Here is a 27,309-nt window from a genome sequence, read left to right on the forward strand (position 1 = left end):
AACAATATCAACAAGCCAATTCAGCTCCAATGGAAAGCCATGGTGACCAGAGAACAGCCAGGAGACATGTGGCATGGCTACCATACCTGAGCTGGTCCAGGCCTAATTAGGGCCAGCGCAGGGGGCAGGGTCAAAGGAAAACTAGCAGTCCGGGGCCTGCACCAGTCTCCAGGGTTTAGGTATGCCTATCACTTGGGAAAAGGGGGCTTTACTTTCCTCCACCATGAGGACAAGAGGCCAGACCTTAATTGGACATACTTAGGTACCAGCAGAACTTCTCCATCTAGGGAAGATAGGCCTCAACCTTCCATATAGAGTATACTTAGATGCTACTCAGAGGCTGGTGATTCAAGCCATTTAGGGACTTAATGCTGAGCATTCTCTATATGCAAAGCTTTCTTAAGGCTATGTCCTCTGTACCTCTCTCCAGCAGAGTTCTCTCAGCTCACCTTGAGCTAGCCTTCTGCCTTTGATGAATGGCCACTTCCACCTCTAGGCTTTTCAGCGAGAGACCCCAGGATGGCTGCCAAAAGTTTCTTAGACTCAGCTTTCCTGCTTCACTAGGAGGGGCTGGCTTTGACACACAAGACATTTTGCCGAGTGGGTGCCGTGATTCTAGAACTGCTTACCTGCTTCTGGGCAGAGGTGTCTAGGGGTGGGCCTGCACTCTTCAGGGAGCCTGGAAGGAGACCTAGGGACAGAGTGGCACTGGGGAGCAACTGGCCATGGCTGTACTGCCAGGCACCGGAGGCCTCCACTCCCCTTCTTTTTCTTTACTCTTGTTTCCTTTTTTCTTTTTCTTTTTGCTAGTCCTGGGGGTTGAACTCAGGGCCTGAGCACTGTCCTTGGCTTTCTCAAGGCTAGCCACTTCAGCCACAATACCACTTCTGGCTTTTCTAAGTATGTGGTACTGAGGAATCCAACTCGGATCTTGGTGTATGCTAGGCCACTACTCTACCGCTAGGCCAAACTCCTGGCCCCTTCCCCTCCCTTTCTTAGGGCTGGCCACGAGTGCTGTAGTTCCTGTGTCTTGTAGAGACCCCACCCCACCCAACCCCACCCTGACTGCACCGTTTGCAGTCAGAACCCCCAAAGGTTGGAACTCGGGGTGGTATGGTTATTCTGTTGTGGAGGACATTTCCTAGCACTTTTGGTGGGACATCTATTCCCATGGATTAAGTCTTTCCAATTTCTCAGTTGCCATTCCTAGCGTTGGCACCTGTTTTTGTTTTTATTTTTTTTTCCTAAGCCCTGGGACTTGATCTCAGGGCCTGAGCACAGTCCTTGGACACTTGAGCTACAATACCACTTCTAGCCTTTGTGTTTGGTACTGAGGAATCTAACCCAGTCTTCATGCATGCTAGGCAAGCACTCTGCCACTAGGCTACGCTCCCGGCCCAAAGTGACTTTTTATTTTCTTGGTGGGGGGTGGGTTGAGGGTGGAGGGTGGTGGTGGTGGTGGTGGTGGTGGTGCTGTCGGTCGAGGGGCTTGAACTCTGGGCCTGGGTGCTGTCCCAAGCTCTCTGGCACAAGCCTAGGGCTCTATTATCATCGGAGCTGCCACATAGCCACTTCCTCTGTTGTTTTGAATACAATTCCTTGAGGCCAGTGAGGAGTGAATCAGGTAATGGGAAACCTGTGCCACCTTCTGGTCTTAATGTGAATAGCTGTCTGATGACCTATTGTTTTCTTTTGGCTTTTGGAGTTGGGAAAGGGAATCGGGTGCCAGTGCTCAATGAAGAACCACCTGAGACACTAAGTTCAGGTACAGCTTCTGATGTCTATGTGTGATTTTCCTTGGTTCCAGAGCCTAATGCCAACAGTTCCTGGACCAGACTTTGAGAAAGTTAGAAAAAACATTGTGCACATGTGCTGGCTCACACCTTTTAGCTACTCAGAGGCTGAGATCTGAGGACCACAATTCAAAGCCAGCCCAGGACAGGAAAGTTCCTGAGTCTCTAATCTTCAATCAACCAGCAAACCAACCAGGCTGTGGCACAAGTGGTAAAGTGTTAGCTTTGAGCACTAAGGCTCAAGATCAGCACCCAGATTCTGGATTCAAGCCCTAGGGCCAGCACATGTACAGACACACACACACACACACACACACACACACACACACACACACACACACACACACACACACACACACGATATGTATGGATTAGAGGTGGGAGTCAGTGACAAAGCATGTACAGGTGTGTTGAGTTCAATCCCCATCACCAGAAACAAGACACAATGAAGGCTAAACTTCTAGTACTTGAAAGACAAATCTGATAACAAAACTCCCTAGCTGTAAACTCCTCACTTGAGGCCAGATGTGGCTGTTGGCTCATGCCTCTAATCCTAGCTCCTTAGCAGGTTGAGATCTGGAGGTTCAAGGTTCAAAGTCAATCTGGGCAGAAAGGTTCATGAGATTCTATTTCCCAAATAACTAGCTAAAAGCCATGCTGAGTTGGGCGCCTGTGGCTCATGCCTGTAATCCTACCTACTCAGGAAGCTGAAATCTGAAGATCGTGGTTCAAAGCCAGCCCAGGCACAAAAGTCCGGGAGACTCTTTTTTTCCAATGAACCACCAGAAAACTGAAAGTGGTGCTGTGGCTCAAGTGGGAGAGCAGTTACCTTGAGCTGAAGAGGGACAGAGCCCAGGCTGAGAGTTCAAGCCCCCTGACAAAAAAAGCCATGCTGGAGGTATGGCTCAAAGGCAGAGCACCAGCTATGAGCAAAAAAACTAATCAAGCAAGACACTCTGAGTTTAAACTTTATTAGCTCCTCTCATCCTCCCAAAGAAAACCATCAGTTTCCCCATAATGCTGAAGGAACAAACTGGACATGACCTGTCATCCCAGCTCAGCGTTTTCCACGGCTCATATATTATGTTCTACTCATGTGTAGCTGTTGGTAGTTTGTAAGGCTCGAGATCATGGCGTCTTATAAGATGCTGCTGTTCTCTATAGACACCCTGTTACAGCAGGTACTTGGCTGGCTGGCTGGCCCTCAGCCTCTGCAGATGGTTTTCCTTACCCTGGCCCTTAATTTGATCTCTCATGCCCCATCCCATCACCATTCCCCCTCTCCTACATATGACCCTGGATTCCCTTGGCCTCCACGCAGCTTTTTTTCCTGCCAAGGGCCATTTGAAGAATTCTCCAGCTAAACAGAATTTTTAATGCAAGCAGGCAGGCCGGCAGCTGACAAGAAACATTGGAAAAGCATACATGTCTGTCCTGGTGAGTACAAAATGATTCTGCGGGCCTTCTAATGCCTACTGGTGGGAGAGAGCAGGACTTTATGTTACTCAGTTCACTCTCTCCCAAACATGTGGAAAGCTGAAAAGATGTATAGAATCTTGGGTAACTTCTGTCTTTGTTTTGTGCTGGTCCTGGGGCTTGTGCTCAGAGGCTGGGTGCTAACCCTAAGCTTTCTGTGTGTGTGTGTGTGTGTGTGTGTGTGTGTGTGTGTGTGTGTGTGTGTGTGTGTGTGATGGGGCTTGAACTCTGGCCCTGGGCGCTGTGAGCCACTGCGTCCGGCTGACCCTAAGCTTTTTTGCACAAGGCTAATGCTCTACCACTTGAGCCACAGCTCCACTTCCAGCTTTTGGGAGATTAACTACAGTCCGTCAGACCTTCCAGCCTGGGCTGGTTTGAAACTCTGATCCTCAGATCTTAGCCTCCCTAATAGCTAGGATTACAGGTATTTGCCACTGCACTGGCTTCAGGTTTAGATTTTTAAAGATCTGATTTAATGACTGCACAATTTGTAGTCCAAGACCACTCAGAAAAGCAAGGAGTGAGCTGGCGCCAATGGTTCATGCCTGTAATCCTAGTTACTCGGGAGGCTGAGATCTGATGGTGCAAAGCCAGATGGGGCACTAAAGTCCGTGAGACTAGAATCTCCAATTAACCACCAGAAAACTGGAAGTGGCACTGTGGCACAAGTGGTAGAGTGCCAGCTTTAAGCAGGAAAAAAAAAAATACAGATGAGCAATAGAACAGTTTCAAAGTGCAGTCCTGAACCGGGCAGGAGAAAGGTGGAGCCCTGAAGCAGGCACACCCGCGTCACTGCTCAAGGTCAAGGCTGGGCAAACACCTGCCACCCGGGGAACCGGGGAGGGGCGGGGGAGGGGCGGGAATTCCTCCTTAGGGTCTCCCGTGGGCCAGGCTGCGTGGAGGCTCAGATCCAAGGTCTCCAGACTTCCCTCCCTCCAAGCCCCCAGGGAGGACACAGTCCGGCCTCATCCCCCCCTCCCCTCCGCCCCGGAGTCCCCGGGCCTCGCGCGCGCCCTCGCGCGGCCGTCCGGGGTTCCGCAGGCTGCCGCAGGCGGGTTCTGCCGGAGTTGGGTGGAGGCGGCGACGCCTAGTTTTCATTCCGGCTCAGGACACAACCAATCACGCAGGTCTCAGAAGGAGGCATGCAGGAGCCTGGAGTCCTCGCTTCTGGCCCCCAGCCGCCCACCTCCAGTGAAGACTCTGCTACTTTCCAGACCCGGGGTGGGGGATGCCAGTGGCTCACGCTTCTAATCTTAGCTACTCGGGAGGCTGAGATCTGAGGTTTGAGGTTCGAAGCCACCCGGGCAGGAAAGTCCGTGTAAGTCTTATCTCCAAATCAACAACAAAAAGTCGGAAGTGGTGCTATGGATTAAATGGTAGAGTGCTAGCCTCGAGCACTAACAGGCTCACGGAAAGTGCTCAGACTCTGAGTTCAAGCCCCTGAACAAGAAAGAAAGGAAGAAAAGAAAAGAAAGAAAGAAAGAGAAAAAGACAGATGCATTTTTTTTTTCTTTTTGGCCAGTCCTGGGCTTGAACTCAGGGCAGGGGCACTGTTGTTGGGCTTTCTCAAGGCTAGCACTCTACCACTTAGCCACTGCACCACTTCTGGCTTTTTCTTTATATGGGGTACCCAGCAGTTGAACCCAGGGCTTTGTGCATGCTAGTCATGCACAAAACATTCTAACACTGGGCCCCACTCTCAGCCCCCCAATACAACTCTCTGATCATTCCCTCCCTATAGCTCCCATTTCAGCGGCATACAGTAAAAGCCTGTCTATTAGCTGGCCTTGAATTTGTGATCCTCCTGCCTGAGACTCTTAAGCTCTCAGACTCTCTCTCCCTCCCCCACCTCTCTCTCTTCCCTGCTAGTTGAACTCAGGGCCTTTCCCTTGTTAAGCAGGCAGTCTGCCACTTGAGTCATGCCTCCCGTCTCTTCTTCGCCTTCTTTATTTGCCCAGGCTAGCCTGGATTGTGATCCTTCTCTTTATGCTGTCTACATAGCTGGAATGGCACATGTGAACTACCACGCCTAGCTGCTTGCCCTAACTGTCCTCCCACTACATTGCTCTTGACCTCCCTGCCTCCAGCATATCTAGAATTACAAGGATGTGCCGCCATACTGTGCCTGAGTTTTCTTCAGATGCAGGTCCTAAAAGGTTTGGTGACTTCCAGATAGCAATAGCTTGTGTGTTAGAACAGTATAGCATCACAAAATTTAGGAACACCTCAGCCTCCTGCCCACTGTCCCAACCTGAAAACGTATCTCCCCCAAATCCTGCAACAGGAGCAAGATGGTGTGTGTGTGTGTGTGTGTGTGTGTGAGAGAGAGAGAGAGAGAGAGAGAGAGAGAGAGAGAGAGAGAGAGAGAGAGAGAGAGAGAGAGAGAGAGAGAGGCTGGCTTCAACTTATGATCCTCAGATCACAGTTTCTTACATAGTGGGGATTGTAAGTGTGAGATCCTAGCACCCAGCATCAAGATGCCTTAATTTAGATGAAATTCTCACTGACTACATTGGAGTCTCACAGGCCAAATTCAGATTTTTGTTTTTGGTGGTTCTAGGACTTGGACTCAGGGCCTGGGCACTGCCCCTGAGCCTCTTTGTGCTCAAGGCTAGTGCTCTACCACTTGAGCCATAGCTCCACTTCTGGCTTCTTTTGTAGTCATTGGAGATAAGAGGCTCACAGATTTTCCTGCCTGGGCTGGCTTCAAGCCATGATCCTTAGATCTCAGCTTCCTGAGTAGCTAGAATTCCAGGGGTGAGCCATCAGTGCCCAGCAAGAGATACAGCATTTGAAGAGCCCGGAGTTTGGCCTAGTGGTAGAGCGCTTGCCTAGCATGCACGAAGGCCTGGGTTCAATTCCTCACTACCACATACATAGAAAAGCCAGAAGTAGTACTGTGGCTCAAATGGTAAAACTCTAGCCTTGAGAAAGTACAAGGACAGTGCTCAGGCCCTGAGTTCAAACCCCACAAAGAGAGAGAGAAAGAGAGAGAGAGGGGGGGGGAGGGAGGGAGGGAGGGAGAGAGAGAGAGAGAGAGGTACAGTATTTAGAAACCACACTGGATAGAAGTGGCATACAAAGGAGCCTGACCTAGTTTCCATTCAGAGCAGCTTATCACTAGTGGGGGTGGACGGGGGCTTTTCAACAGCTCCAAGGTGGGAAGAGAGAAAGAAATGTTTCTGAGGGGTTCGATTACAAGTATATAAAGAAACAACAACAAAGTGTTATTTCAAACTGGGTATTTTTTTAATGGCCATCCCATCAAAATTAAGCAGAATCACTTTTAGTAGTATACATATACATGTTTTAAGGTGCATTTTCCAAGTTTCATTTGGGCTTTGTTTCATCTTTGCACATACAAGGAGCTCAGAACACTGAGGTGGGTGAGACCCTAGTGAGACCACATAACAAGGATGCATTAGAAAACAACAACAACAACAAAACCCCAAAAAACAAACCTGTGTGTAATCTCAAAAAAATTCAATACCAGTCATGGCACACATTTTCCACATAAAATTTAGGCACTCTAGACTTTGGAATAGCCACAAAATATTCCAACAAGAGTTAATGCACTTTTGTGATTACAGCTACTCAGAGACAATCCTCAATTAAAACCCATGCTTATTCAAGAACATTTTAAATTAGAGCTCATTCAGTGTTGGTAATGACTCTGAACAATTCGCAGCGTTGGTAATGACTCTGAACAATTCGCAGCATTGTGTTGGTAGTCAGTAATGATGAATTTTTCTGGTTAGTGACCCAGGTACTTATCCTTTGTGGTGCTGTTTTAATAGAAGACAGCACCTCCCCACTTTTCCTGCTGATACCCATCATCAACCAGGTATTTTGTTTCTGCTGGAGTTGCTTTTTTAGTATGCATAAAACTTCAGCCAATGGGAAGCTCCCTGAAGACTGGGAATTACAAACCACACGCTTTCATTGGTGGTTCCTAGGCTCAGTTACATTCTAGTTAAGCAAGTTATTCTCTGTAATTCCCGTGGTCTGTACTGCTGTGGGAGGGATACTGAAGTCAGGGGCAATCAAGCATGTTTCCATCCTTTGCACAAAGTGAGGGCTCATCTGGCTGATGGCTGCAGATGTGTGTTAGAACTTGCATTTCCTTGTCTGAAGACCTGAGAGGTACAACTGACAGTGGCACATTAGATGTCATTAACTCAGCATGAACTCCCTAGATGTGATATAAACTAGCACGGTTAGGATTCAGAACATGGGGGCTCATTGTTCAAATTGAGAAGATGGTACATTTTCTTAGTAGAATAAATTTCTGTAGCTCAATAAATGATTAGGGAGCCTTTCAGAAGATTTTGGAGATTTCAATCTGCAAACTGACCCATCAAAATCATTAATGTATGGAGGTCTCTCTAGAGAAATGAGTTTGAGACTTTTTTCCCTCCACTAAAAGTCCTACAGAAGGCAAAGCCTTCCCTTAAAAGAATCTGGTTAACATATGTGGCAACATACTTAGTGTTTTCTGGCTTACTTGAGGAGACAATTAGCATAAGGAAAATCATGAATGAGATGACACGTGGCTCAACATTTGCTCTTGTTCATCAGATGACCTGGGAACTTGGCATTCAGGCTCTCTGTGAGCAACATTCGGGGTAGAAGGAACATGAGGTGTTAACTCTGGTTCCAGCAAATGTACTTAAAGTTATGGTAGTTGGCGAACATGGATGAGAAGTGAGTCAAATCAGGCAAAACCCACTCGAGATTTGGATCTCACCCAGAAGCGCTGGAAAGTTCAGAAAGCAGGCTGATGATTGTTGACTTGGGAAATTTACAGGCAACCCTGGCTACCTCCCATGAGCCGAGAGGATGGGAGGGAGGAGCACGGTGAATCTGAGTTGGGGTGGCACTCCATCTTCTTATGGGTGTTCTGCCCCAGGCATCTACCCCGCATCAGGATGAGGATCTGTGCTTAGGACAGCACAGTTAAGGTGACAGTTCCTCTCTGGTGCTTGAGAATGGAGACAGCTTGCTCATGTGTAACACCTTCCAGGGTCTCCCCATTAACAGCTAAAATCTGATCACCCCGCTTTAACCGGCCATCATCTGCGGCTGCTCCCTACAAACAAGAAACACTCCAGTTTAATCCAGAGTGAAGCACGTTAGGTAAAAATATTAAAAACCAATGAACTTGCAGCGATGTGCATATTAAAAAAAGCTTTCAACACTACACAATTGCCAGGAGCTCCTACCTATAATCCTAGCAAGTCAGGAGGCTGAGATCTGAGGGCTAAAGTTCAAAGCCAGCCTGGGCAGAAAAGTCCATGAGACTCTTATTTCCAATTAACCATGAAACAGCTCAGTGGAGCTGTAGTTCAAGTGTTAAAGTGCTAACCTTGAGCAAAAGAGCTAAAAGAGGCCTTAAGTTCAAGCCTCAAGACCAACATCCACACCCACACACCTACTCCCACAAAACAAACACTACACAATTACAATTTTTCTTATTGTTGGCCTTGCATTCAGGGCCTAGGCACTGTCTCTGGGCTTTTGTGTTCAAGGCTGGCTAGCACTCTATCACTGTGAGCCACAGCTCCACTTCCAATCTTTTGGTGGTTAATTGGATATGAGTCTTATGGGGACTTTTCTGCTCAAGCTGGCTTTGAACTGTGATCCTCAGATCTCAGTCTCCTGAGTAGCTAGGATTACAGGCATGAGCCACCAGCACCCAGCTACATAATTAATTTTGCATAATTGTTTAGGCAATGTTTTAAATTAAGAAACAAGTAGGATAAACCTGTTTAATAACAAAGGTTGAATACTAACAAAGGTTGAATAATCTACCTGTAGGATGTCCTGACACATTTCTTTTAATAGAGTACGCAGTATTAAATGAGATGTGATGTCATATCATGCCATTTCATGGAAATGCAAAGTAAAAGAAAGCAGAATGGAATCTGGTGTCAGTTTTATTGCCAGTGCCATCATTATGTAAGGCTTGCATTGGGTTGGAAAACTCTCAGCATAGTTATCTTTAATACACATCTAGGACTCTCCTACCATTGGATTACAGTAGCTCAAAACCTAGGCACAAAAGGTCATATAGGATGAGACTAAATGAAAGAATCTCTAGGAAATGGAAACAAGAGCTTTATCTTGTGTGGTTGTTGCTCTTAATGTACTACGTTATTTCTCTTCTCTTAATTGCCCTTTAGTTAATCTCATATTGTTATTGTATCTGACTTTGTTACCTGGTATATGTATATACATTTATTTGTTTATTTGAAATAGGGAAGGGAAGGGGAAAAACAAGATGATTGGGAGGAGGTGGGGAGAGGGAAATGGAGACAAAAACATAAGAAAGGGAATCAATGTGTGAGGAATAATGCATCTACTATCTGGTGAATGTAATTGTAACCCCTCTGTATATTACTCCAACAATAAAAAATTAAAAATTAAAAAAAAGCAGGTGTGGCCTTTCAATGGGTATTGCATGCTCTGTGAATTATGTATGCGCAAGGCTGCTCCAAAACCAACAATGGAGCACCTGCCTCTAAGGTGTTACCATCTACTTGTAAGCTTCCATTTCTTCCTTCCTTTCTGTGGTGCTCCTGCTGGGGCTTGAACACAGGGCCTTGGTGCTATCCCTGGGCTTTCCCTCCCCTCCACCCATGGCTAGCTTTCTACCACGTGAGCCATAGCTCCACTTCTAGATTTTGGTGCTTAATTAGAGATAAGAGTTTCATGGGCTGTCCTTCCTGGGCTGGGTTCAAACTATGATCCTCAGATCATTTTCCTCCTGAGAAGGTAGGATTATAGAGGTTAGACACAGGCTCCTGGCCTTGTGTCATTTTATCATGCACTCAGACACACATGCTCCTCAAAGCAAGTGAAACATGGATTCTTCTCATTCTAGAGCTGAGCTTTTAAAACTGTCATGATATTAATAAAAACATTAGACTAGTATGGAGAGAAAAGGCCCAAACCCCCACAAATTATAGGATGTTTCCCCCTGCATTTGTTGGGGTAACTGTTACAATTTCAGTTAGGGGCTGGGGGTAGCTCAGAGGTAGATTTTGCCTAGTGCATGGAATTCCCTGCATTGGACTGCCGTATCACCAAATCAAAACCAAAAGTCCTCTAAATGGGGTCATAATACTAGGGACATGACAGCCCATGAGCACTGAAAGTGCTACACTATGAAAAATTGTTTCATGCACAAAATCACTAAAACTATTATAAAAAGCACTGGTGGGGGGCCAGGAGTTTGACCTAGTGGTAGAGTGTTTGCCTACCATTCATGAAGACTGGGGTTCGATTCCTCAGTACCACATGCATAGAAAAAGCTAGAAATGAGGCTGTGACTCAAGTGGTAGAGTTTTAGCCTTGAGAAAGCCCAAGGACAGTGCTCAGGCCCTGAGCTCAAGCCCCAAGACTGGCCAAAAAAAAAAAAAAAAAAAAAAAGCACTGGTTGCTCATGTCTGCAATCCTACCTTCTCAGGAAGCTGAAATCTGAAGACTGCAGTTTGGAGCCATTCTGGGCAGTCAAATCTTTGAGACTTTTATCTCCAATGAACCAGCCGAAAACTGGAAGTGAAGGTGTGGCTCAAGTGGCAGAGTGCCAACCTTGGGTGAACAAACTTAGTGACAATATGAGGCACTGAGTTCAAGCTCCAGTACCAAAACAAACAAGCAAATAGAAGAACATGTTTCATGTTAAGGAAACATGGACAATAAACAACTATATTACCCAGATCTTCAAAATTCCTATGGGAGACTACTTGGCTCAGTTTCTGAATTCATTTTAGGAAGATTTCACCATTAAATAATTTTCCTCTGCTAGGTTTTAGTTTTTTGATTCTTTATAGAAACCTTAAACATTCAGATATGCTGGTTTACTGTAACATATTTTTAAAAATCATTAAATTACATCTTACAAACTCCATTAGCCTATTTAACTACTTGTATTGGACCTTTGCCTAAAAACTTTTCATCTTTTTGTTATTTTTTCTGAGAACTATCTTGCTATGAAACCTAGGCTGGCTTTGAACTCCTCCTGTAACCCTACTTAAGCATGCTTCACCATGCCTTTTCTTTTCTTTTTAATGAATTAGTTAGATTCAGGGCTTCTCATTTTTAGATGTATTTTGGTGATTTATTGGAGATGAGTCTTGTTGACTTTCCTGCCAGGGCTTGGCTTTCAACTGCAATCCTCAGATCTCTGCTTCCCGAGTAAGCTATAGCATTGCAATCTTTCCCCAAATCAGTGCTTAGTTTCATCTGGAAGCTTTCCTCCTTCTTCCTCTTCCTCTTCCTCTTCCTGTTCCTCCTCCTCCTCCTCCTCCTCCTCCTCCTCCTCCTTGTCTTGGGGCTTAACCTCAGGGCCTGAGTACTGTCCCTGAAAGCTAGAGCTCTACCTTTTTTTTTTTTTTCCAGTCCTGTGCTTGAGCTCAGGGCCTGAGCACTGTCCTTGGACTTTTTCAAAGCTAGAGCTCTACCACTTGAGCCTCAGCACCACCTCCAGCTCTTTTCTATGTATATGGTACTGAGGAATCGAACCTGAGTCTTCGTGCATGCTAGGCAAGCACTCTACCACTAGGCCAAACTCCCAGCCCCAGGGCTCTACCATTTTAAGCCATAGCCACAGTGCCATTTCCAGTTTTCTGGTGATTAATTGGAGATAAGAGTCTCATGGGCTTTCCTGGCCCAGCTAGCTTTGAACTGCGATTCTCAGATCTCAGCACCCTGAGTAGCTAGGATTGCAAGTGTGAACGGCTGATGACTGACTCTTTTATTCCTTCCTTCCTGTCCCCTGTCTTGCTCTTGCTTAGCTCCCCCTTTCCCTTCCCCCAGGCTGGTATTATACTACTTGAACACCTCCACTTCTGGATTTTTTTTTTTTTATTGGTTAATGAAATGTGTCTGTCTAGGCTGGCTTCAAACCTTGATCTTCAGATCTCAGCCTCACTATCTTGAATTACAGGTATAAGTCACCAGTGCTTGGCTTGACAGAACAAAGTCCACTCTTAAAATCTGTGAGCATTGACTTCTGTTGTGGTAGGGATTTCCTACCACATTCAAAAGAAATAAGCAGACATACACATACCTACATAACATAAAACAAGACAACATACTTCAGAAAAGACTCACCTAGTTTTCATTAAAACAAAACGCATAGTAAAGAGGAAAAAATACCTTTGCAAATATAGTCTTGACATAAATGGGCAGGTCTCCGTGGGGACTTCCATAACCCCCCACAATACTAAACCCCAATCCTTCAGAGCCTTTCTCCAAAGTAATCATCTTAGGTGGAGGTGTTCTGAAAGCACAATGCATGCTGTTTCATTCCAGAATAGATATTGAGAGGGAATTTCATTCAATGGAGGAACACAGATATGAGAGAGACTTTCATACTGGGAAAGCCATGAAGATTTGTTTGCAGAATTAACGCTCTGTGAGCAATCTATTTATGAATTTCCCAAGTCATGTCAATGCATCACCAATATTCTTGATGCTGAGAGTTTTCTCTTGAATAAAATTGACAACTTTCTACTCAAGAGTCATGATGCTGAAGTTGTCAAAGCACTCCTTTCTCTATACCTTTTTTGATGTTGTTGTTTTGGTCAGTCATAGGGATTGAACTCAGGGCAGGGGCACACTGTCCATGAGCTCTTTTGCTCAAGGCTAGTGCTCTTCCACACTGAACTACAGCTCCACGTCCAGTTTTCCTATGGCTAACAGGAAATAAATGTCTCATGAACTTTCTTGCCTGGGCTGGCTTTGAACCATGATCCTCAAATCTCAGCCTCCCGAGTAGCTGGGATTACAGGCATGAGCCACTTGTGCCCAGCTTATACTTTTTAAACTTCTTTTGCTTTTGTTATTTTATTCAGCCTGTATTGGTGTTTGAACACCTGACTTGATGCTCTCTTTTGGCTTTTTCTACTCATAACTGGTGCCCTAGCATTTGAGCTATATTTCTGCTTCCTTTTTTCTTTCCCTGGTTAATTAGAGATGAGTCACAAGAACTTTATTGTCTGGGCTGACTGTGAACTTCAGTTAGGATTACAGATGTCTGGATATTACAAGTGTCTGAATATGTTGTTTGCTTGTTTTAAATGAGACAGGTCTTGCTATGCAGCCCAGACTATCTGGGACTCTCCATCCTTCCATCTGTGCCTCCTTAGTGAAATGGCCACAGAGATGCAGTGCCAGTCTTCAGGTGGCCTTTTGCCCACAAGAGGCAAGGCCAGCTGTGATGGCTTAGGAAACTTCTGTCTCTTTCCTGTCTAAGTACCCTGGTTACATCTGCTACCCCTTCCTTAGGCGGCAGTCAGTGCTGGTGGGGTCTCTCTTGACTTCTTTGAGGGACTAAGCCCCATCTTCTACCCTTGTTTGGGCCATGTTTCCAGCATTTCTCATATCACATTGTAATACTTAACCCTCTTTCTTTTCTACCTGATCACCAACTCGGCCAATCCTGTCTGCTAAATCATTTTCTAAGACTTGTGCTGGCAGCAAAATCAGGATCGTGACTCTGAAACTGAGAACAAATGCCAGGGGGGAAGAGAGAACCCCAGGGGAAGCCAAATGGATAAAGAAAGTCTGTTTTAAATGTAGACACTGAGATTTTTTTTCCCCAAAACTTTGTCCAGTGTGGAAGCCTTCTCTCTCAGAAAAAATATGACTGAAAATTAAATTATCTATGTAGATTCAAGTAACCCCAACTCAGTTTAGCAGGTGCCATTTTCTTATTCCCAAGTATTATTGATTGTCCCAAGGATAAAACCTAACAAAGCTCAGTTCTCCCAATCCTGGGATGGTCTGTGGCTAGAGGTTTACCTCGGATGCTGGCATGCAAATCTGTAGATATCTGTAGGCAGAGTCATCTGATGGAAAGTCAGCCATTTGTGAGTTTAGAGGAATTGTTTGGCATTGGCACCTCCTACTTTACTAATGAAGTACCTTAGGGAATTTTTTTTTTTTTTTGGTGACTGTCCGCGGGTTTGAACTCAGGGCCTGGGTCCTGTCCCTGAGCTTTTCTTATTCAAGGCTGACATTCATAACTTGAGCTACAGTTCCATTTCCTGTTTTTTTATTAGGGCGGGGAGGGTGGAGGTGGGTCATTTACTGGAGATAAGAGTCTTACAGGCTTGCCTTCATGGGCTGACTTCGAATTGTGATCCTCAGATCTCAGCCTCTTGAGTAGTTAGAATTATAGGTGTGAGCCACCAATGCCTGGACACTTTTGGATTTTTTTTTCTTTTTTCTTTTTTTTTTTTAAAAATGATTACTTGGAGTTAAGAGCCTCACCGACTTTCCTGTCCAGGCTGGCTTTGTACTAAGATCCTCAAATCTCAGCCTCCTGAGTAGCTATGATTACAGGCTTGAGCCCCCAGCACCCAGTTTAAGTAGTCCTTTCTATGAAGCCCAGACTAACCTCAAACTCACCATTCTCCTGCCTCAAGCCTCCAAAGTTCTGGGATTACAGACAGGGCTGACTTTATTTTTTATTTTGCTAGTCCTAGGGCTTGAACTCAGGGCCTGGGCACTGTCCTTGGGCTTTCTCAAGGCTAATGCTCTTCCACTTGAGCCACAGCACCATTTCTGGCTTTTCTCTGTGTATGTGGTAGTGGGGAATCGAACCTAGGGTTTCATGCATGCTAGGCAAGCACTATACTACTAGGCCACACTTCTAGCCCTTGATTTTTTTTTAAGTACCATCTTACTTTGGAAATACTGTATGTTTTCAGTTTTGACATATTTTAATGGCATGAGAAAAAAACAGAATGAACTTAGTATTCTTCCCTCAAGAAAAACAAATTCTAAGACAGAAACTTGGTAAACTACTAGGAAATGGGAAAAGCTGTGAACATGGGCTCTTTACATGAATGAGCTAGACCAGTCAACAAGCCTTCACTGAGCAGCTACTAGTGAGCAGGCACTGGGCAGTACTTTGAGTAACTACTTAGGTAACACTTCTCACGGTATGGTTCCTCTGCCGGTTCATTGTAGAAAGACTTCAAGTCAGATGAATGAATCTCCTGGAGATTACCTAGTTGGAATCTCTAAAATACGGGGACTTGGCAGTTTCCATACATTCTAAGTTTTCCACATACTGCTTTGATGAACAACTTTGACTGCAATGAACATCTCAGCAAGCATGACAATAAGATTTCAGGACAAGCTTTTAGCTTAGTGAATCAAAGAAACATGGTGGCTGACACAATAAAGCAGAGTGAACCTGGGATGAAAATCTGCAGCTCCTTAGGGAAGATCCACAAGTTTGTGTCACAATAACCAGACACACTGTGTATACCCTCTGTAGCATGGTCTGTAAAGAGCCTTCTTGGACTTTCTCTAAGAATGGGACAGTTATTCTCCTCTCCTGCAGAGGGCGCACTTCCAAATCTGGGAAAAGTCAGTAGCATGGCTCAGACACATAGGAGGCACTCCGCATCTCAAATACTTACTCTGTGTCCTCTGAATGGTGGTTAGCACTGGGAGAGCCTAGGTGCTGGCCAGCAGACATGTTTTCAAGCTGAGTCGCTATGGCACTTATGTTGGTATCGGCTACAACCTGTGGGTGAAGTTAGAAGACATTTCACCATAAGGCAAGGGAGAGTTACAGAAACCATGTAATACCCGGGGCCAGTTCTCCACCCTTGTCCTATTCAATTCCTCAACAGCACTGGACACAACAGACTGGTTTTTTTCTCTTATTTTTTTCCGAGACAGTGTCTCACTCTGCATCCACTACTGGTCTCAGTATCCCCCCATCCCCCGTCTCTCTCTCTTTTTCTAGGGAGGGTGGGTAAAGTAATTGGGTTTGAATGTAGGATTTGCACTTGCCAGGCAGATAACTCTGCCTTCAGCCCTTTTCTTTTCTTCTCTTTTTTTTGTGGGTCATGGGGCTTGAACTCGACCTAGGGGCTATCCTTGAGCTCTTCAGCTCAAGGCTACCACCCTACCCTTGGGTCAAGCCCCACTTCCCATTTTCTAGAGGTTAATTGGACATAAGAGTCTCAGGTCCTTTTGTGCCAGGGCTGGCTTTGAACCTCAATCCTCAGATCTCAGCCTCTTGGGTAGCTAGGATTACAGGCGTGAGCCACTGCGCCCAGCTTCAGCCCTTTTCTGTACCCTTTTTGAGACAGGGTCTCACTTCTTGCCTGGACCATGATTGTGCTAATTTTTGCTTCCTATTCTAGCTAGAAAGATAGGCATGGACCACCAAGTCTAGTAAAATGGAGCTTCATGGACTCTTCCTGTCCAGGCTGGCCTAGAACTGTGATCTTTCCTTGTTTTGCCTCCCAAGTAGATAGCATTAGTAGTTTGTCATTGAACTCTTGCCCTTCTTGGCTCAGTATCTTGAATACTAAGATTAAAGGTATGGGCCACCACTCATAGTTGGGTTATTCTCTATCGGTGCTAATGGTTCATGACAATAATGGTAGCTACTCAGAAGGTTAAGATCTGATGACTCCAATTGCAGTTGAAGCCAGCCCAGGCTTCGAACTACCCCTATGCTCCAAACCAAATAAAAGCTGGAAGTTGAGCTGTGATTCAAATAGTAGATAGCTAGCCTTGAGCATAAAGCTTAAGAACAGCAACCAGGCCCAGGCTCAGGGCAAGTAGAAACAAACAACAATAACAACAACAACAAAAAACACAATCTTTTCTTTTTTCATTTTGCCAGCATCACTCCACAGTTTACTAGTTTCATTCTCACTTTTATTTCTGTTCCTTCATATGTTACAAACTTCTAACAATCCACATGGTAGAGGGACTCAAAACATACTCTAGTTATCTTTAAAAAAAATTGCCAATCCTGGGGCTTTAACTCAGGGCCTGGGCACTGTCCTTGGGTGTTCTCAAGGCTGGCACTCTACCACTTGAGCCACAGCATCACTTCTGGCTTCTGGATTTTTCTGTGTATGTGTTACCAAGGAACTGAACCCAGGGCTTTGTCATGCTAGGCAAGCAGTCTACCACAAACTCTTAGGCCTTCTTTTAAAAAACTGGTCCTGGCACATGAACTCATGGCCTGGACATTGTCCCCAAGCTTCTTTTGCTCAGGGATAGCACTCTGCTACTTGAACCAGTTCCCTATCTGCCTTTCTTTGTGATCAGCTGCAGAGAAGAGTTCTTGCCTGAGCTAACTTCGACCCATAATCTTCAGATCTCAGGCTCTGAGTAGCTAGGATTACACACGTGAGCCACCTGTGCCCAGCTCTAGTTACCTTATGAAATTGTGTGTGTGTGTGTGTGTGTGTGTGTGTGTGTGTGTGTGTGTGTGTGCACTCTTGCTTTTTTTTTTTGGCTCAAGGCTAGCCTTCTACTACTTGAGCCATACCTCCACTTCCAATTTTGCTGGTTAGTTGGAGATGGGAGTCTCATAGACTTTTCTGCCTGGGTTGGCCTGATATGATGATCCTCAGATAGGAGGCCCCCTGAGTAGCAAGGACTATGGGTATGAGCCCCCGGCCTTCACTCATCTCATGGATTTAAGCAGCATTCAAGTGATGATCGTTTCTAAGATTGCATCTTCAGCTCCAGCTTTTACCTAACTCTAAATTCACATCAGTTGCCAACCTGACCTCTCCAGGGATGGAGAAGTATGTCTGGAATGCTTTGTGTATTCGAAACCAACATGTCCACATCTGGCCTGTCTCTACCCTGTGTTCCTAGCCTTCCCCATACCAGGCATCCTCTCCTTCCCCCACAGCTCCACCAATCTCATATAGTTCTGTAGGTCTTTCTACAATGGGCCAATGCTTTGGCCCCACAATCTGCAATAGGTGGAATCATTCTATGCATGGAAAGATAGCAGATTCATTGATTTCATTCCTCTGCTTAAAACCATCCAGAGGAAATGTCCCTTGTGGGTCACAAGCTCAAGTCCTTACTAGGATCTACAAGGTCATGTGAAGGTGGCTGGCCCCATGACATCGGTTCTTTTCCCACACATTTCTCTTCTGCATTCGGCATGAGCCTCTTCTCTCACGTCACCTGGGCCCTCTGCCCTCTTGGTCTGTACGCGGCATCTGCAGGCGAGTTCCTGCATGTCCCTTAAGGCTTTGAAGTCATCAGCGTCCCCTTCCCTGCTCTGTTCTTCTAAGCACTGTCTCTATCTAGTAAGTTGCATCTATTTCACCGGATTTCTTTATCAGCTCTCCTATCAGGCAGACTCCAGTCGATGTTCATCTGCCTTGGGCTCGCATGGGATGATGATGCCTGTGCTGTGGTGCTCAGCAGTGATGAGCATGATGGAATGTGTGTTGCTTACTCCCCGAGATTTGCTTTGTAGCTGATCCTGACCAAAGGCATAGTAGACAATGACATTTAAACACTGGATTTGAGCATTCTGCAAAGAGCATTCCTTAGCATTTCAGGAGGAATGCAGGCATTCCTGAGCAGCTCTGAGAGCCTGCAGTAGGACCTGAGTAGAGTCCTAGGGTTGGGTTTTGCAACTTGACACCATGCTGAGCTTTGGCTCCTTGGTGTGTTGAGTGGGAGTCCCGAGGCCTGCTTGTTTCCTTTTCCTGGAGCTGACTTTCGCCTCAATCCGAACCACAGCTTCTTTCTCAAGAGCTCTTTAGTCGCCATTGCTTCCGCAAACTGTCTGCTTCTAGGTTATATGATCCTTTCTCAGTATCTACAGGGATTACCATAAGGGCAGCAAAATGCATGGATACTAAAGACTTTCACAAAATCATATCCTTTGAGTCAGGTCCTGGTGGCTTAGGCCTATCATCCTGGCTACTTAGGAGGCTAAGATTTGATCACAGTTTAAAGCCAGTCTTGGCAGAAAAATCCAAAAGACTCTCTATATGTCAAATTAATCAGCAAAAGCCATAAGTGGAGCTGTAAGTGCAAGTAGTAGAGTGTCACCCTTGAGCAAAAAGCCAAGGGAGAGCATGAGGTCCTGAGTTCAAACCCCAGCACCAACACATACATAAAAAGTATATCCTGGGGGCCGGAAGTGTGGCCTAGTGGTACAGTGCTTGTCTGGCATGCCCTGGGTTGATTCCTGCATACCACATACACAGAAAAAGCCGGAAGTGGTGCTATGGTTCAAGTGGTAGAGTGCTGGTCTTGAGGAAAGCCTAAGGACAGTGCCCAGGCTCTGAGGTTAAGCCCCAGGACTGGCAAAAAAAAAAAAAAAAATCCTAGCTGGGCAATGGTGGTTCACACTTGTAATCCTAGCTAGTCAGAAGGTGGAAGTCTGTTCAGTTTGAAGTCAGCCCAGGCAGGAAAGTCTGTGACACTCTTATCTCCAATTAATAACCAAGAAGCTGGATATGAAACTGTGGCTTACGTGATAGAGTGCTAGCCTTGAGCAGAAGATGCTCAGGGATAGTGCTCAGGCCCTGAGCTCATGCCCTAGGACTAACACACACACACACACACACACACACACACACACACACACACACACACACACACAGAAAGGCTGGGAGTCTGGCCTAGTGGTAGAGTGCTTGCCTAATATGCAGGAAAACCCAGGTTTGATTCCTTGGTACCACAGACATAGAAAAAGCCAGAAGTGATGCTGTGGCTCAAGTGGTAGAGTGCTAACCTTGAGAATGCCCAAGGACAGTGCTCAGGAGCTTAAGCTCAAGCCCAGGACTGGTTATAAATAAAGAATTAAAAAGCATATTGTCTGTACACTTCACATTATTTCTTCATTACTTACAATGCCTACCACAATGTAAATAGTTGCTAGATCATATTATTTAGGCAGAAACACAAGCAAAAGTCTGTATTACCACACAGAGGCAAACACAGGCTTAACTTCTTGTTCAATCTGTGGTTGGTTGAATCCAGGGACACAGATTCAAAGGGGTGATGGTGACACTCAGACTCTGAGGACTTCATAAAAATAAAGGAGATGTGGCTGCAGTTCCAAAGCAGACCAACAGAGGGCGAAACTGACTATCTCGCTAAATTGATGAGTACATTACACTAGCAAATGTAAAAGGCCAGCCCCAAGATAGATCAAAACACATTTAGGAAGGCAGGACACATCCTACCCTGGGGAAAACGCTGCTACATGCAGGTAGTAGATGTTCAGGAGACACATGAAGAACAACTGAATTTGAACAGGAGGATATTTAGGATAAATGATCTCTGATCCACCCTGCTCTTCTTATCACTGTTGTCTGCTGTCTTTCCATTAAGTCTAGTAGTGGAGATTTTGCCCATTACCTCTGACACTCTGGCACTTGTTTTGGCTGAACTCAGGGTTTGAACTCAGGGCCTTAAGCTTTGCTTGCTTGCTTGGCTGATGCTCTACCACTTCCGTCATGCCTCTAATCTGGATTGTTGCTGGTTAATTGGAAATAAAGTCTCATGGGATTCTCTTCCCAGACTGGCCTGGAACCACAACCCCCTGCATCTCAGGCTCCTGATATTTTTATACATATGTATGCTTTTAACATATATCATTTTTATAAACTTACTCATCCCAGCTTCTGTTCTTGGGATCAGGCCTAAACTTTCATGACCCACTCTTCCTCCATACCCTCAATAGGGCTCTGTTTTTCCATCTCTGCTATTGTTCTCTTCACCCCAACTACCACATGGCTGAGTAATGGGCCCACAATCAAATTCAAATGGAAGCACATCAATTTTCCATGGCTTTGAGTCCCCGGAATGTCCTGAGAACCCGGCTTATTTTTGCTATATCCAACTGCCAATTTCAGATCTAAGTTTTGCTATCTCAACCAACAATAAAATCCAACAATCCATCCCTTTTACTTTCTCTCTAGTTTTTCAACTTGGAAAAATGACACCTCTAGCTGTCCCATTAGAAATTCACTATGGGGAATGCTAAATGTTGTTGGTTGGCATCTGTCCAGCTGGAAAGGCTGCTAGGGTGCTAGCCACAACAGGGCTCACTTAGAATATCCATCTGGCCCCTCCTGCTCCAGCCTACCACAGGAATATACTTCCAAGTCTTTAAAAATTTTTTTTGGTTGGTCATGGGGCTTGAACTCAGGGCCTAGGTGCTGTCCCTGAACTTTTCACTCAAGGCTAGCACTCTACTACTATTGAGCCACAGTACCATTCTGGTTTTCTGGCAGTCAATTGGAGATAGTCTCATAGACTTTCTTACCTGGGCTGGCTCAGATCTGTCTCCTGAATAGCTAAGGTTATAGGCGTGAGCCACTGGCGCACGGCTCCATGTCCTAGATTCTACCTAGAACATTCTTCTACAGTGATCACTATAATTCATTCCACCATCATCAGGAAGCTTTCAGCTGGAATCCTTATTCATCTCCTGAATTCTCTTGTACAATCATCGAGTATAGTTTCGAATGCACAGTAAATGAATGACTCTCCCTTGCTTAATACCTTTATGTGTGGGATGAAATTCCAAGCACATAAAAAAATACAATCACTGAATCTCATTCATGTCTTTCCACTCTTCTCTGCCTTCTACGGTTCTCCCTCAGGCCAGGAGTGTGGCCTAGTGGTAGACTGCTTGCTTAGCATGCATGAAGCCTTGAGTGCAATTCCTCAGTACCACATACATAGAAAAAGCCGGAAGTGGTGCTGTGGCTCAAGTGGTAAAGCTCTAGCCTCGAGAAAGCCTAAGGACAGTGCTCAGGCCCTGAGCTCACACCCTAGGACTGGGAAAAAAAAAAAAAAGATGATGTCATAGAGCCCTTCCTTTGGCTTACATTCACCAAAATGGAATGCTGGCTTGACACTGGGGGTTTAGAAGGTCCGTGACCTAGCTAACCCAAATGTTTTTGAGTTCACCTTGTTTTATTTCATTCCTTTTGAGTTTACAGGACCCTTTTTTCCCCTATAGTAACTTTGGGTCTAAAGAAAAACAGGCCTGACTGATGAACATCTGAAAGAAACTACCAAGGATAGTTTCTCAATAGACTGTTTTGGTATGATCCCAGCTCTGCATGGCTGATCTTGAGATAAGGGCCAGGGTTAGGATCAATCAAAGCATGGCTACCAAGACAACCCCGGCTATTCATTACCCCAGAAACCCAGTCCTTGCCTGCAGAACACTGCGGGCTGTAAGTGCCTCAAGTACTGATTGTAGGTCAGTAGACCCTTGCTGCTTCTCTTTGTGATCTTCTATTGCTTATCTCTGCTATGGCTTTCTGGTTAGTGTGGCTGACCTGAGGTCTCCTTTAGCTGGGTATATGGCCCCAGCTCTGGTAACAATTAGATATTAAAATGGAATGGCACAGGCTAGTGCCTGTAGCTCATTCCTGTAATTCTAACTACTCAGGCTGAGATCTGAGGATCATGATTCTAGGGCTGCCCAGCTGGGAAAGTTCATGCAACTCTTAATCTCCAGTTAACTACCATTAAACTAGAAGTGGCACTGTGGCTAAAGTGGTAGAGGGCTAGCCTTGAGCAAAAGAACTCAGGGACAGCACCCAAGCCTGAAGTTCATGCCCACTTCTTTATTTTTTTGCCAGTCCTGGGGCTTGAACTTAGGGTCTGAGCACTGACCTTGGGCTTTCTCAAGGCTAGAGCTCTACCACTTGAGCCACAGTACCACTTGCTGCTTTTTTCTATGTATGTGGTACGAAGGAATCAAACCAGGCCAAACTCCAGAACCTCCTCCCCCACTTTTTAAAAAATTGTCTCTCTAAAGTATCATCAAGTGCCAAGATTGGATGGCAAATTGCTTCTTCCTTTATTTGCTGTTTATTTCACTTATAACAGCACTATTGAGTATAAGCTCACACTTTTTTTTTTTTTCTTTGCCAGTCCTGGGGCTTGAACTCAGGGCCTGAGCACCATCCTTGGGCTTTCTCAAGGTTAGAGCTCTACCACTTGAGCAACAGCACAACTTCCTGGCTCTTTCTTTCTTTCTTTCTTTCTTTCTTTCTTTCTTTCTTTCTTTCTTTCTTTCTTTCTTTCCTTTTTTTTTAATGGATGTGGTACCAAAGAATTGAACCCAGGTCTTTATGCATGCCAGGCAAGCACTCTACCACTAGGCCAAACTCCTGGCCCCTATAAGTGCACACTTTATGTGAGGCAATCTATCCTTTTAGTTATTGTTATTAGTTCTTATTATTAGTTCTTATTATCTCCTACTAGAGATAGGCATGGTCATTATAGATGAGAACCTAAAGCCAGAGACTTTAGGATTTTCCCCAGGTCACACAGGTGGAAAGGAGTTGAAACCATAATTCAAATACAAAGCTACCATTCCCTCTGCAACCACACACATATTTTAGTCTAGAAGCATATGTGTGTAGACACACACACACACACACACACACACACACACACACACACACACATTTATTTAGCATACTAGGTAATTCCTTTACTTCTGGGCTATACTTCCAATCCAGAATCTTGTACTTTTTTCTTATTCACTACTCAAGGTTGAATTCAGGCCTTACACTTGTTAGGGCAATGCCCCACTACATAAGCCATGTCACATCTAGAATCTCATAGACTTTAATTATATGTGGTGTTTTGGTTTCAGTGAGTAGAGTTTACAGTTTACATACTCATCAGAAAGCTCTACTCAAGGAGAGATCAATTTTTATCATCCACCTGGAAAATATAAAATCATATCCCTCCCCACTTTTCTTGCACTTCTACTACCTCCAGACTACAGATGACAGATTTTCAATCCCAGAGACCTACTCAGGATCCTTGGAGCTGATCAGACTCCAGTGATTTGGGGGAGAATGGGGCCAAAGAGACTGAATGGGAAGCAGGAAGTCACCTTCCCAGTGGTGTGATGCAGGGATACAGGCGGGACTCAGGTCTGTCTTTCTCAGGAGGACTTCACAAACCTTAGCCTCCTTTGTTCTAAGAGCAAGTGCTCTACAGGCAGCAGTTAACCCTCCCCTAGGGCCTGGCTTGTGAAAGCAGCAAAGCTTCCCTGGGGCCCCAGCATGTGAAAAGGGAGGATAAGATCTCCCAGGGGTGTGGTCAGTGCTATACAAGTCCAGCCCCGAAGTGAGCTCACAGTCATGATGGAGCCCAGACTCTGAAGCTCTCCTTGCTCTCTACTTCTCAACAGCCAGACCTGGGACTGAAGGACCTGGAGGTGAGTCTTGGCATCTATGTGCAGTCTGGGGAGGGCAAGGAAGGCCAAGTAGACAGATAGGAAGTGTATAAGTCTTTTGAAAATGTCAGTTTTGAAGCATGTTGAGACAGCCCAGGCTACCCTTGAACTCTCAACCCTCTGGCCTCAATTTCCCCAGTGCTGGGAATCACATTCTGTCAGATTTTTTTTTTGAGGGGAGGGGATGGGGCTCTTTTGTTTTTCTTTTGAAAACGAGTCTTGAACTTCACCTCCATCTTAGAGGTTCTGAGAAGAGGAAGAGGGATGGATGCCCTGGGCTGGGCTTGTGAACAATGTCATCTATTGTGGGTAGCAGATACAGCACTTACCAGTGGAAGTGGAAAAGCCAGAGGGCAAAGGTCCCTTTTAGGAAGGATACAAGGGCTGGGTGGCTCTCATTAACAATAGATATCCAGGTCACCATAGTTCAAGCACTGTGGTGTCTGCGGTGCCTGGCTTTATCCTAACATGTGTGGTCTGGTGTTTTGCATCATGCACACCAGACACTTCTCCTGGAGGAAGGTGGAGAGGTGGAGGGTGGGAAAGGTGGCTGATGTCCTTTCTGCTCCACACCACCCCAGTTAAAAACAAAACAAAACCCTGCAAGTCTTTGAAGTTCGTGCTTCTCCTTCTTATAGTGTTGTTGGAGGTGTAGGAGATATGAAACCTGGAATTGCTGGGTGGTGGGTATGCTTGTGTGACATTTCATAACACTTGCTAAGATTGCCAAATGGTTGTACCATTTTTTAAATTCTCACCAGACTCTGGGCACAGGTAGCTTATACCCATCATCCTAGCTACATAAGAAGCTGAGAGCCAAGGATCTTGGTTTGAACTAGCCCTAAGCCTAAAGTGGAGCTGTACCTCAAGTGGTAGAACACCAGCCTTGAGTGAAAATGCTCTGAGTTCAAAGCTCCAGTAGTGACTTAAAAAAAAAAAATTCTCAGGGGCCGGGAGTTTGGCCTAGTGGTAGACTGCTTGTCTAGCATGCACGAAGACCCAGGTTCGATTCGTTGGTATCACATACTTCGAAAAAGTCAGAAAGTGGTGCTGTGGGTCAAAGGGTAGAGCTCTAGCCTTGTGAAAGCCCAAGGACAGTGCCCAGGCCCTGAGTTCAAGCCTCAGGACTGGTTAAAAAGCACTTTTCACTAGACTTTTAATGGAAGTCCTTTCTTTCCCTGCATCCTCCCCAACCCTAGTGACAATCAAACATTTCATAGTTTTCCCACCTGAGGCAGAGCAGACCAGTGGATTGAAGGAAGAGGAAGGAAGCCAAGGAAGAGGAGGGGGAGACTCACATAAGGAGGCCAAGGAGAGGGCGATGCAACTACCCAAGGAGGAGAACCCTCTACTTCAGAAAGGGCAGATGTGTGGCATCAAGGATGGAGATGCAGCCTTGTCCCTGGGGCCCAAGGAAGCATCAGAGACTTTGGTACCAGTGGAAGAAGAACCAATCAGCATGTTTCCGCCTCCCTCTGCCCTTCCTCCTCAGTCTGTGTTCCCTCCTGTCACCGAGCTTACTCCTCAGTGGGTGTTTCCTCCTCCCACCCCCCTTCCAGCCCAGGCAGTGTTTCCCCCGCCCACTGCACTCTCCCCCCAGTCTGTGTTCCCCCCTCCCTGTATCACCCCCTTCTACAGGGCTCCCTCTTTAACCCATAGGTCCTTCAACTGTGTGTGTCTCTCCAACCAGTTCCCCCAAGAAAGTATTGCATGCAATATACTCTCTGGTGCTTTGGCTACTGTGGCACTGAATAACTCAGAATAAATGCAATAGCTGAGGCCCTCTGGAACTTCATGTTCAGTAACAGAGAACTGCAGGTTCAATAAACTTTCTACTTGTGTACTAAGGCACATGTCTTTACTGCCTGGTCCCTAGGGATTGTGTTCAAGAACCATTATGTCCTGCAGAATCGAGAGGTCAAAGTAGTTTCCAGATAAGTGGGATAGGATCACAGGAAGAAAAAAGTTGGCACTTGGGCTGGATATGTGGCTCAAGTGGTAAAGTGCCAACATGGAGCCCTTAGTTCAAATGCCAGTACTGAAAAAAAAGCAAGCAAACAACAACAACAAAACCCCCAAATTCTTGAGCTCCTTGCTTAAGCAGAGCTTCAAAGCCTTGACAGGGAGGAACAAGATTGGTTTAGATTTGTCAGGGCTCAGATCTTCTTCTATGTCAAAAGAGCCCTGTAGGTATGTGCATGCTGAAGACACACGGGAAGGCCGGGCATTATGGCATGCAGTCCCTGAGAAGGGGCCAAGTATATCTTGGGGAGGCCAGGGGGCCTAGGATAGGAACAGCCCCTGTGGGGCCTCTGGTATAATGGAATAAAGTGGGAAACTGTCTCGTTTTAAACTTCTCAGTGGCAATGTTTCTAGTGACAGACTTGATTTTAGATTTTCAAAAAGACAACTTATAACTAGGTACTGGTGGCTCATGCTTGTTAATTCTTCTACTCAGGAGACTGAGATCTGATGATCCTGGTTTGAAGCCAGTCTGGGCAGGACTCTTCTGTCCAATTAACAAACAAAAAACTACAAAGTGGAACTGTGACTCAAGTGGTAGAACACCAGCCTTGAGCAAATAAAGTAAATGGCAGAGTCTAGGCCCCAAGTTCAAGCCCTAGGACTGACACATACACACAAAGTCAAATGGTCTAAAGTGTTTAGAGTTGTTGTAGCTATGGCTCCTGAGGCTGGGCAGTATTGGCTGCACCCTGGAAGAAGTAGAGACGCTAGCCTGGACCATGGCGTATCCCTTGCTGCAGCAGCAAGTGTATGCAGCTAAAGGCACGGGTGAAGGTTGCTGTGGGAATAAATGGCAGTCCTATGCTGAGCCGGTGGGGGTGCTGCCTGAATTGGGCATGTGACAGGCTGCTGATCTAACACAGGAGGGCCCGATGAGCATTGTACTGCAAGCATGAAGGCCCTGGCCCTGTGAAATTTCCCTCCCTGCTCCTTTGGACTGCTCAGGGTTGTCTTAGAGCCTTATGTGGGCCACTCTGTAAA

General features: G+C 45.7%; 1 protein-coding gene and 1 long non-coding RNA gene across 3 annotated transcripts in view; one reads left to right on the top strand and one right to left on the bottom strand.

Annotated features, from left to right (window-relative positions):
• Window positions 1-6,496: 6,496 nt before the first annotated feature.
• Window positions 6,497-27,309, bottom strand: part of Patj (PATJ crumbs cell polarity complex component) — a 264,480-nt gene continuing 243,667 nt past the window's right edge. For both annotated transcript variants that reach the window (XM_090334725.1, XM_090334724.1), the window contains 3 exons: window positions 15,710-15,816; window positions 12,432-12,555; window positions 6,497-8,358 (listed from right to left, as the gene is read on the bottom strand). In XM_090334725.1, the coding sequence (XP_090190851.1) occupies window positions 8,212-8,358; window positions 12,432-12,555; window positions 15,710-15,816 (378 nt within the window). In that variant the 3' untranslated portion in view covers window positions 6,497-8,211. The remainder of the gene's footprint in view (window positions 8,359-12,431; window positions 12,556-15,709; window positions 15,817-27,309) is intronic.
• Window positions 21,961-25,994, top strand: LOC150061728 (uncharacterized). Its single transcript, XR_016535937.1, has 3 exons — window positions 21,961-22,302; window positions 24,259-24,285; window positions 25,503-25,994. It is a non-coding gene; the product is annotated as an uncharacterized LOC150061728 (long non-coding RNA).

Source organism: Megascapheus bottae, chromosome 6 (assembly GCF_031878675.1).
Source record: "Megascapheus bottae isolate mThoBot1 chromosome 6, mThoBot2.hap1, whole genome shotgun sequence".
Lineage (NCBI taxonomy): Eukaryota > Metazoa > Chordata > Mammalia > Rodentia > Geomyidae > Megascapheus > Megascapheus bottae.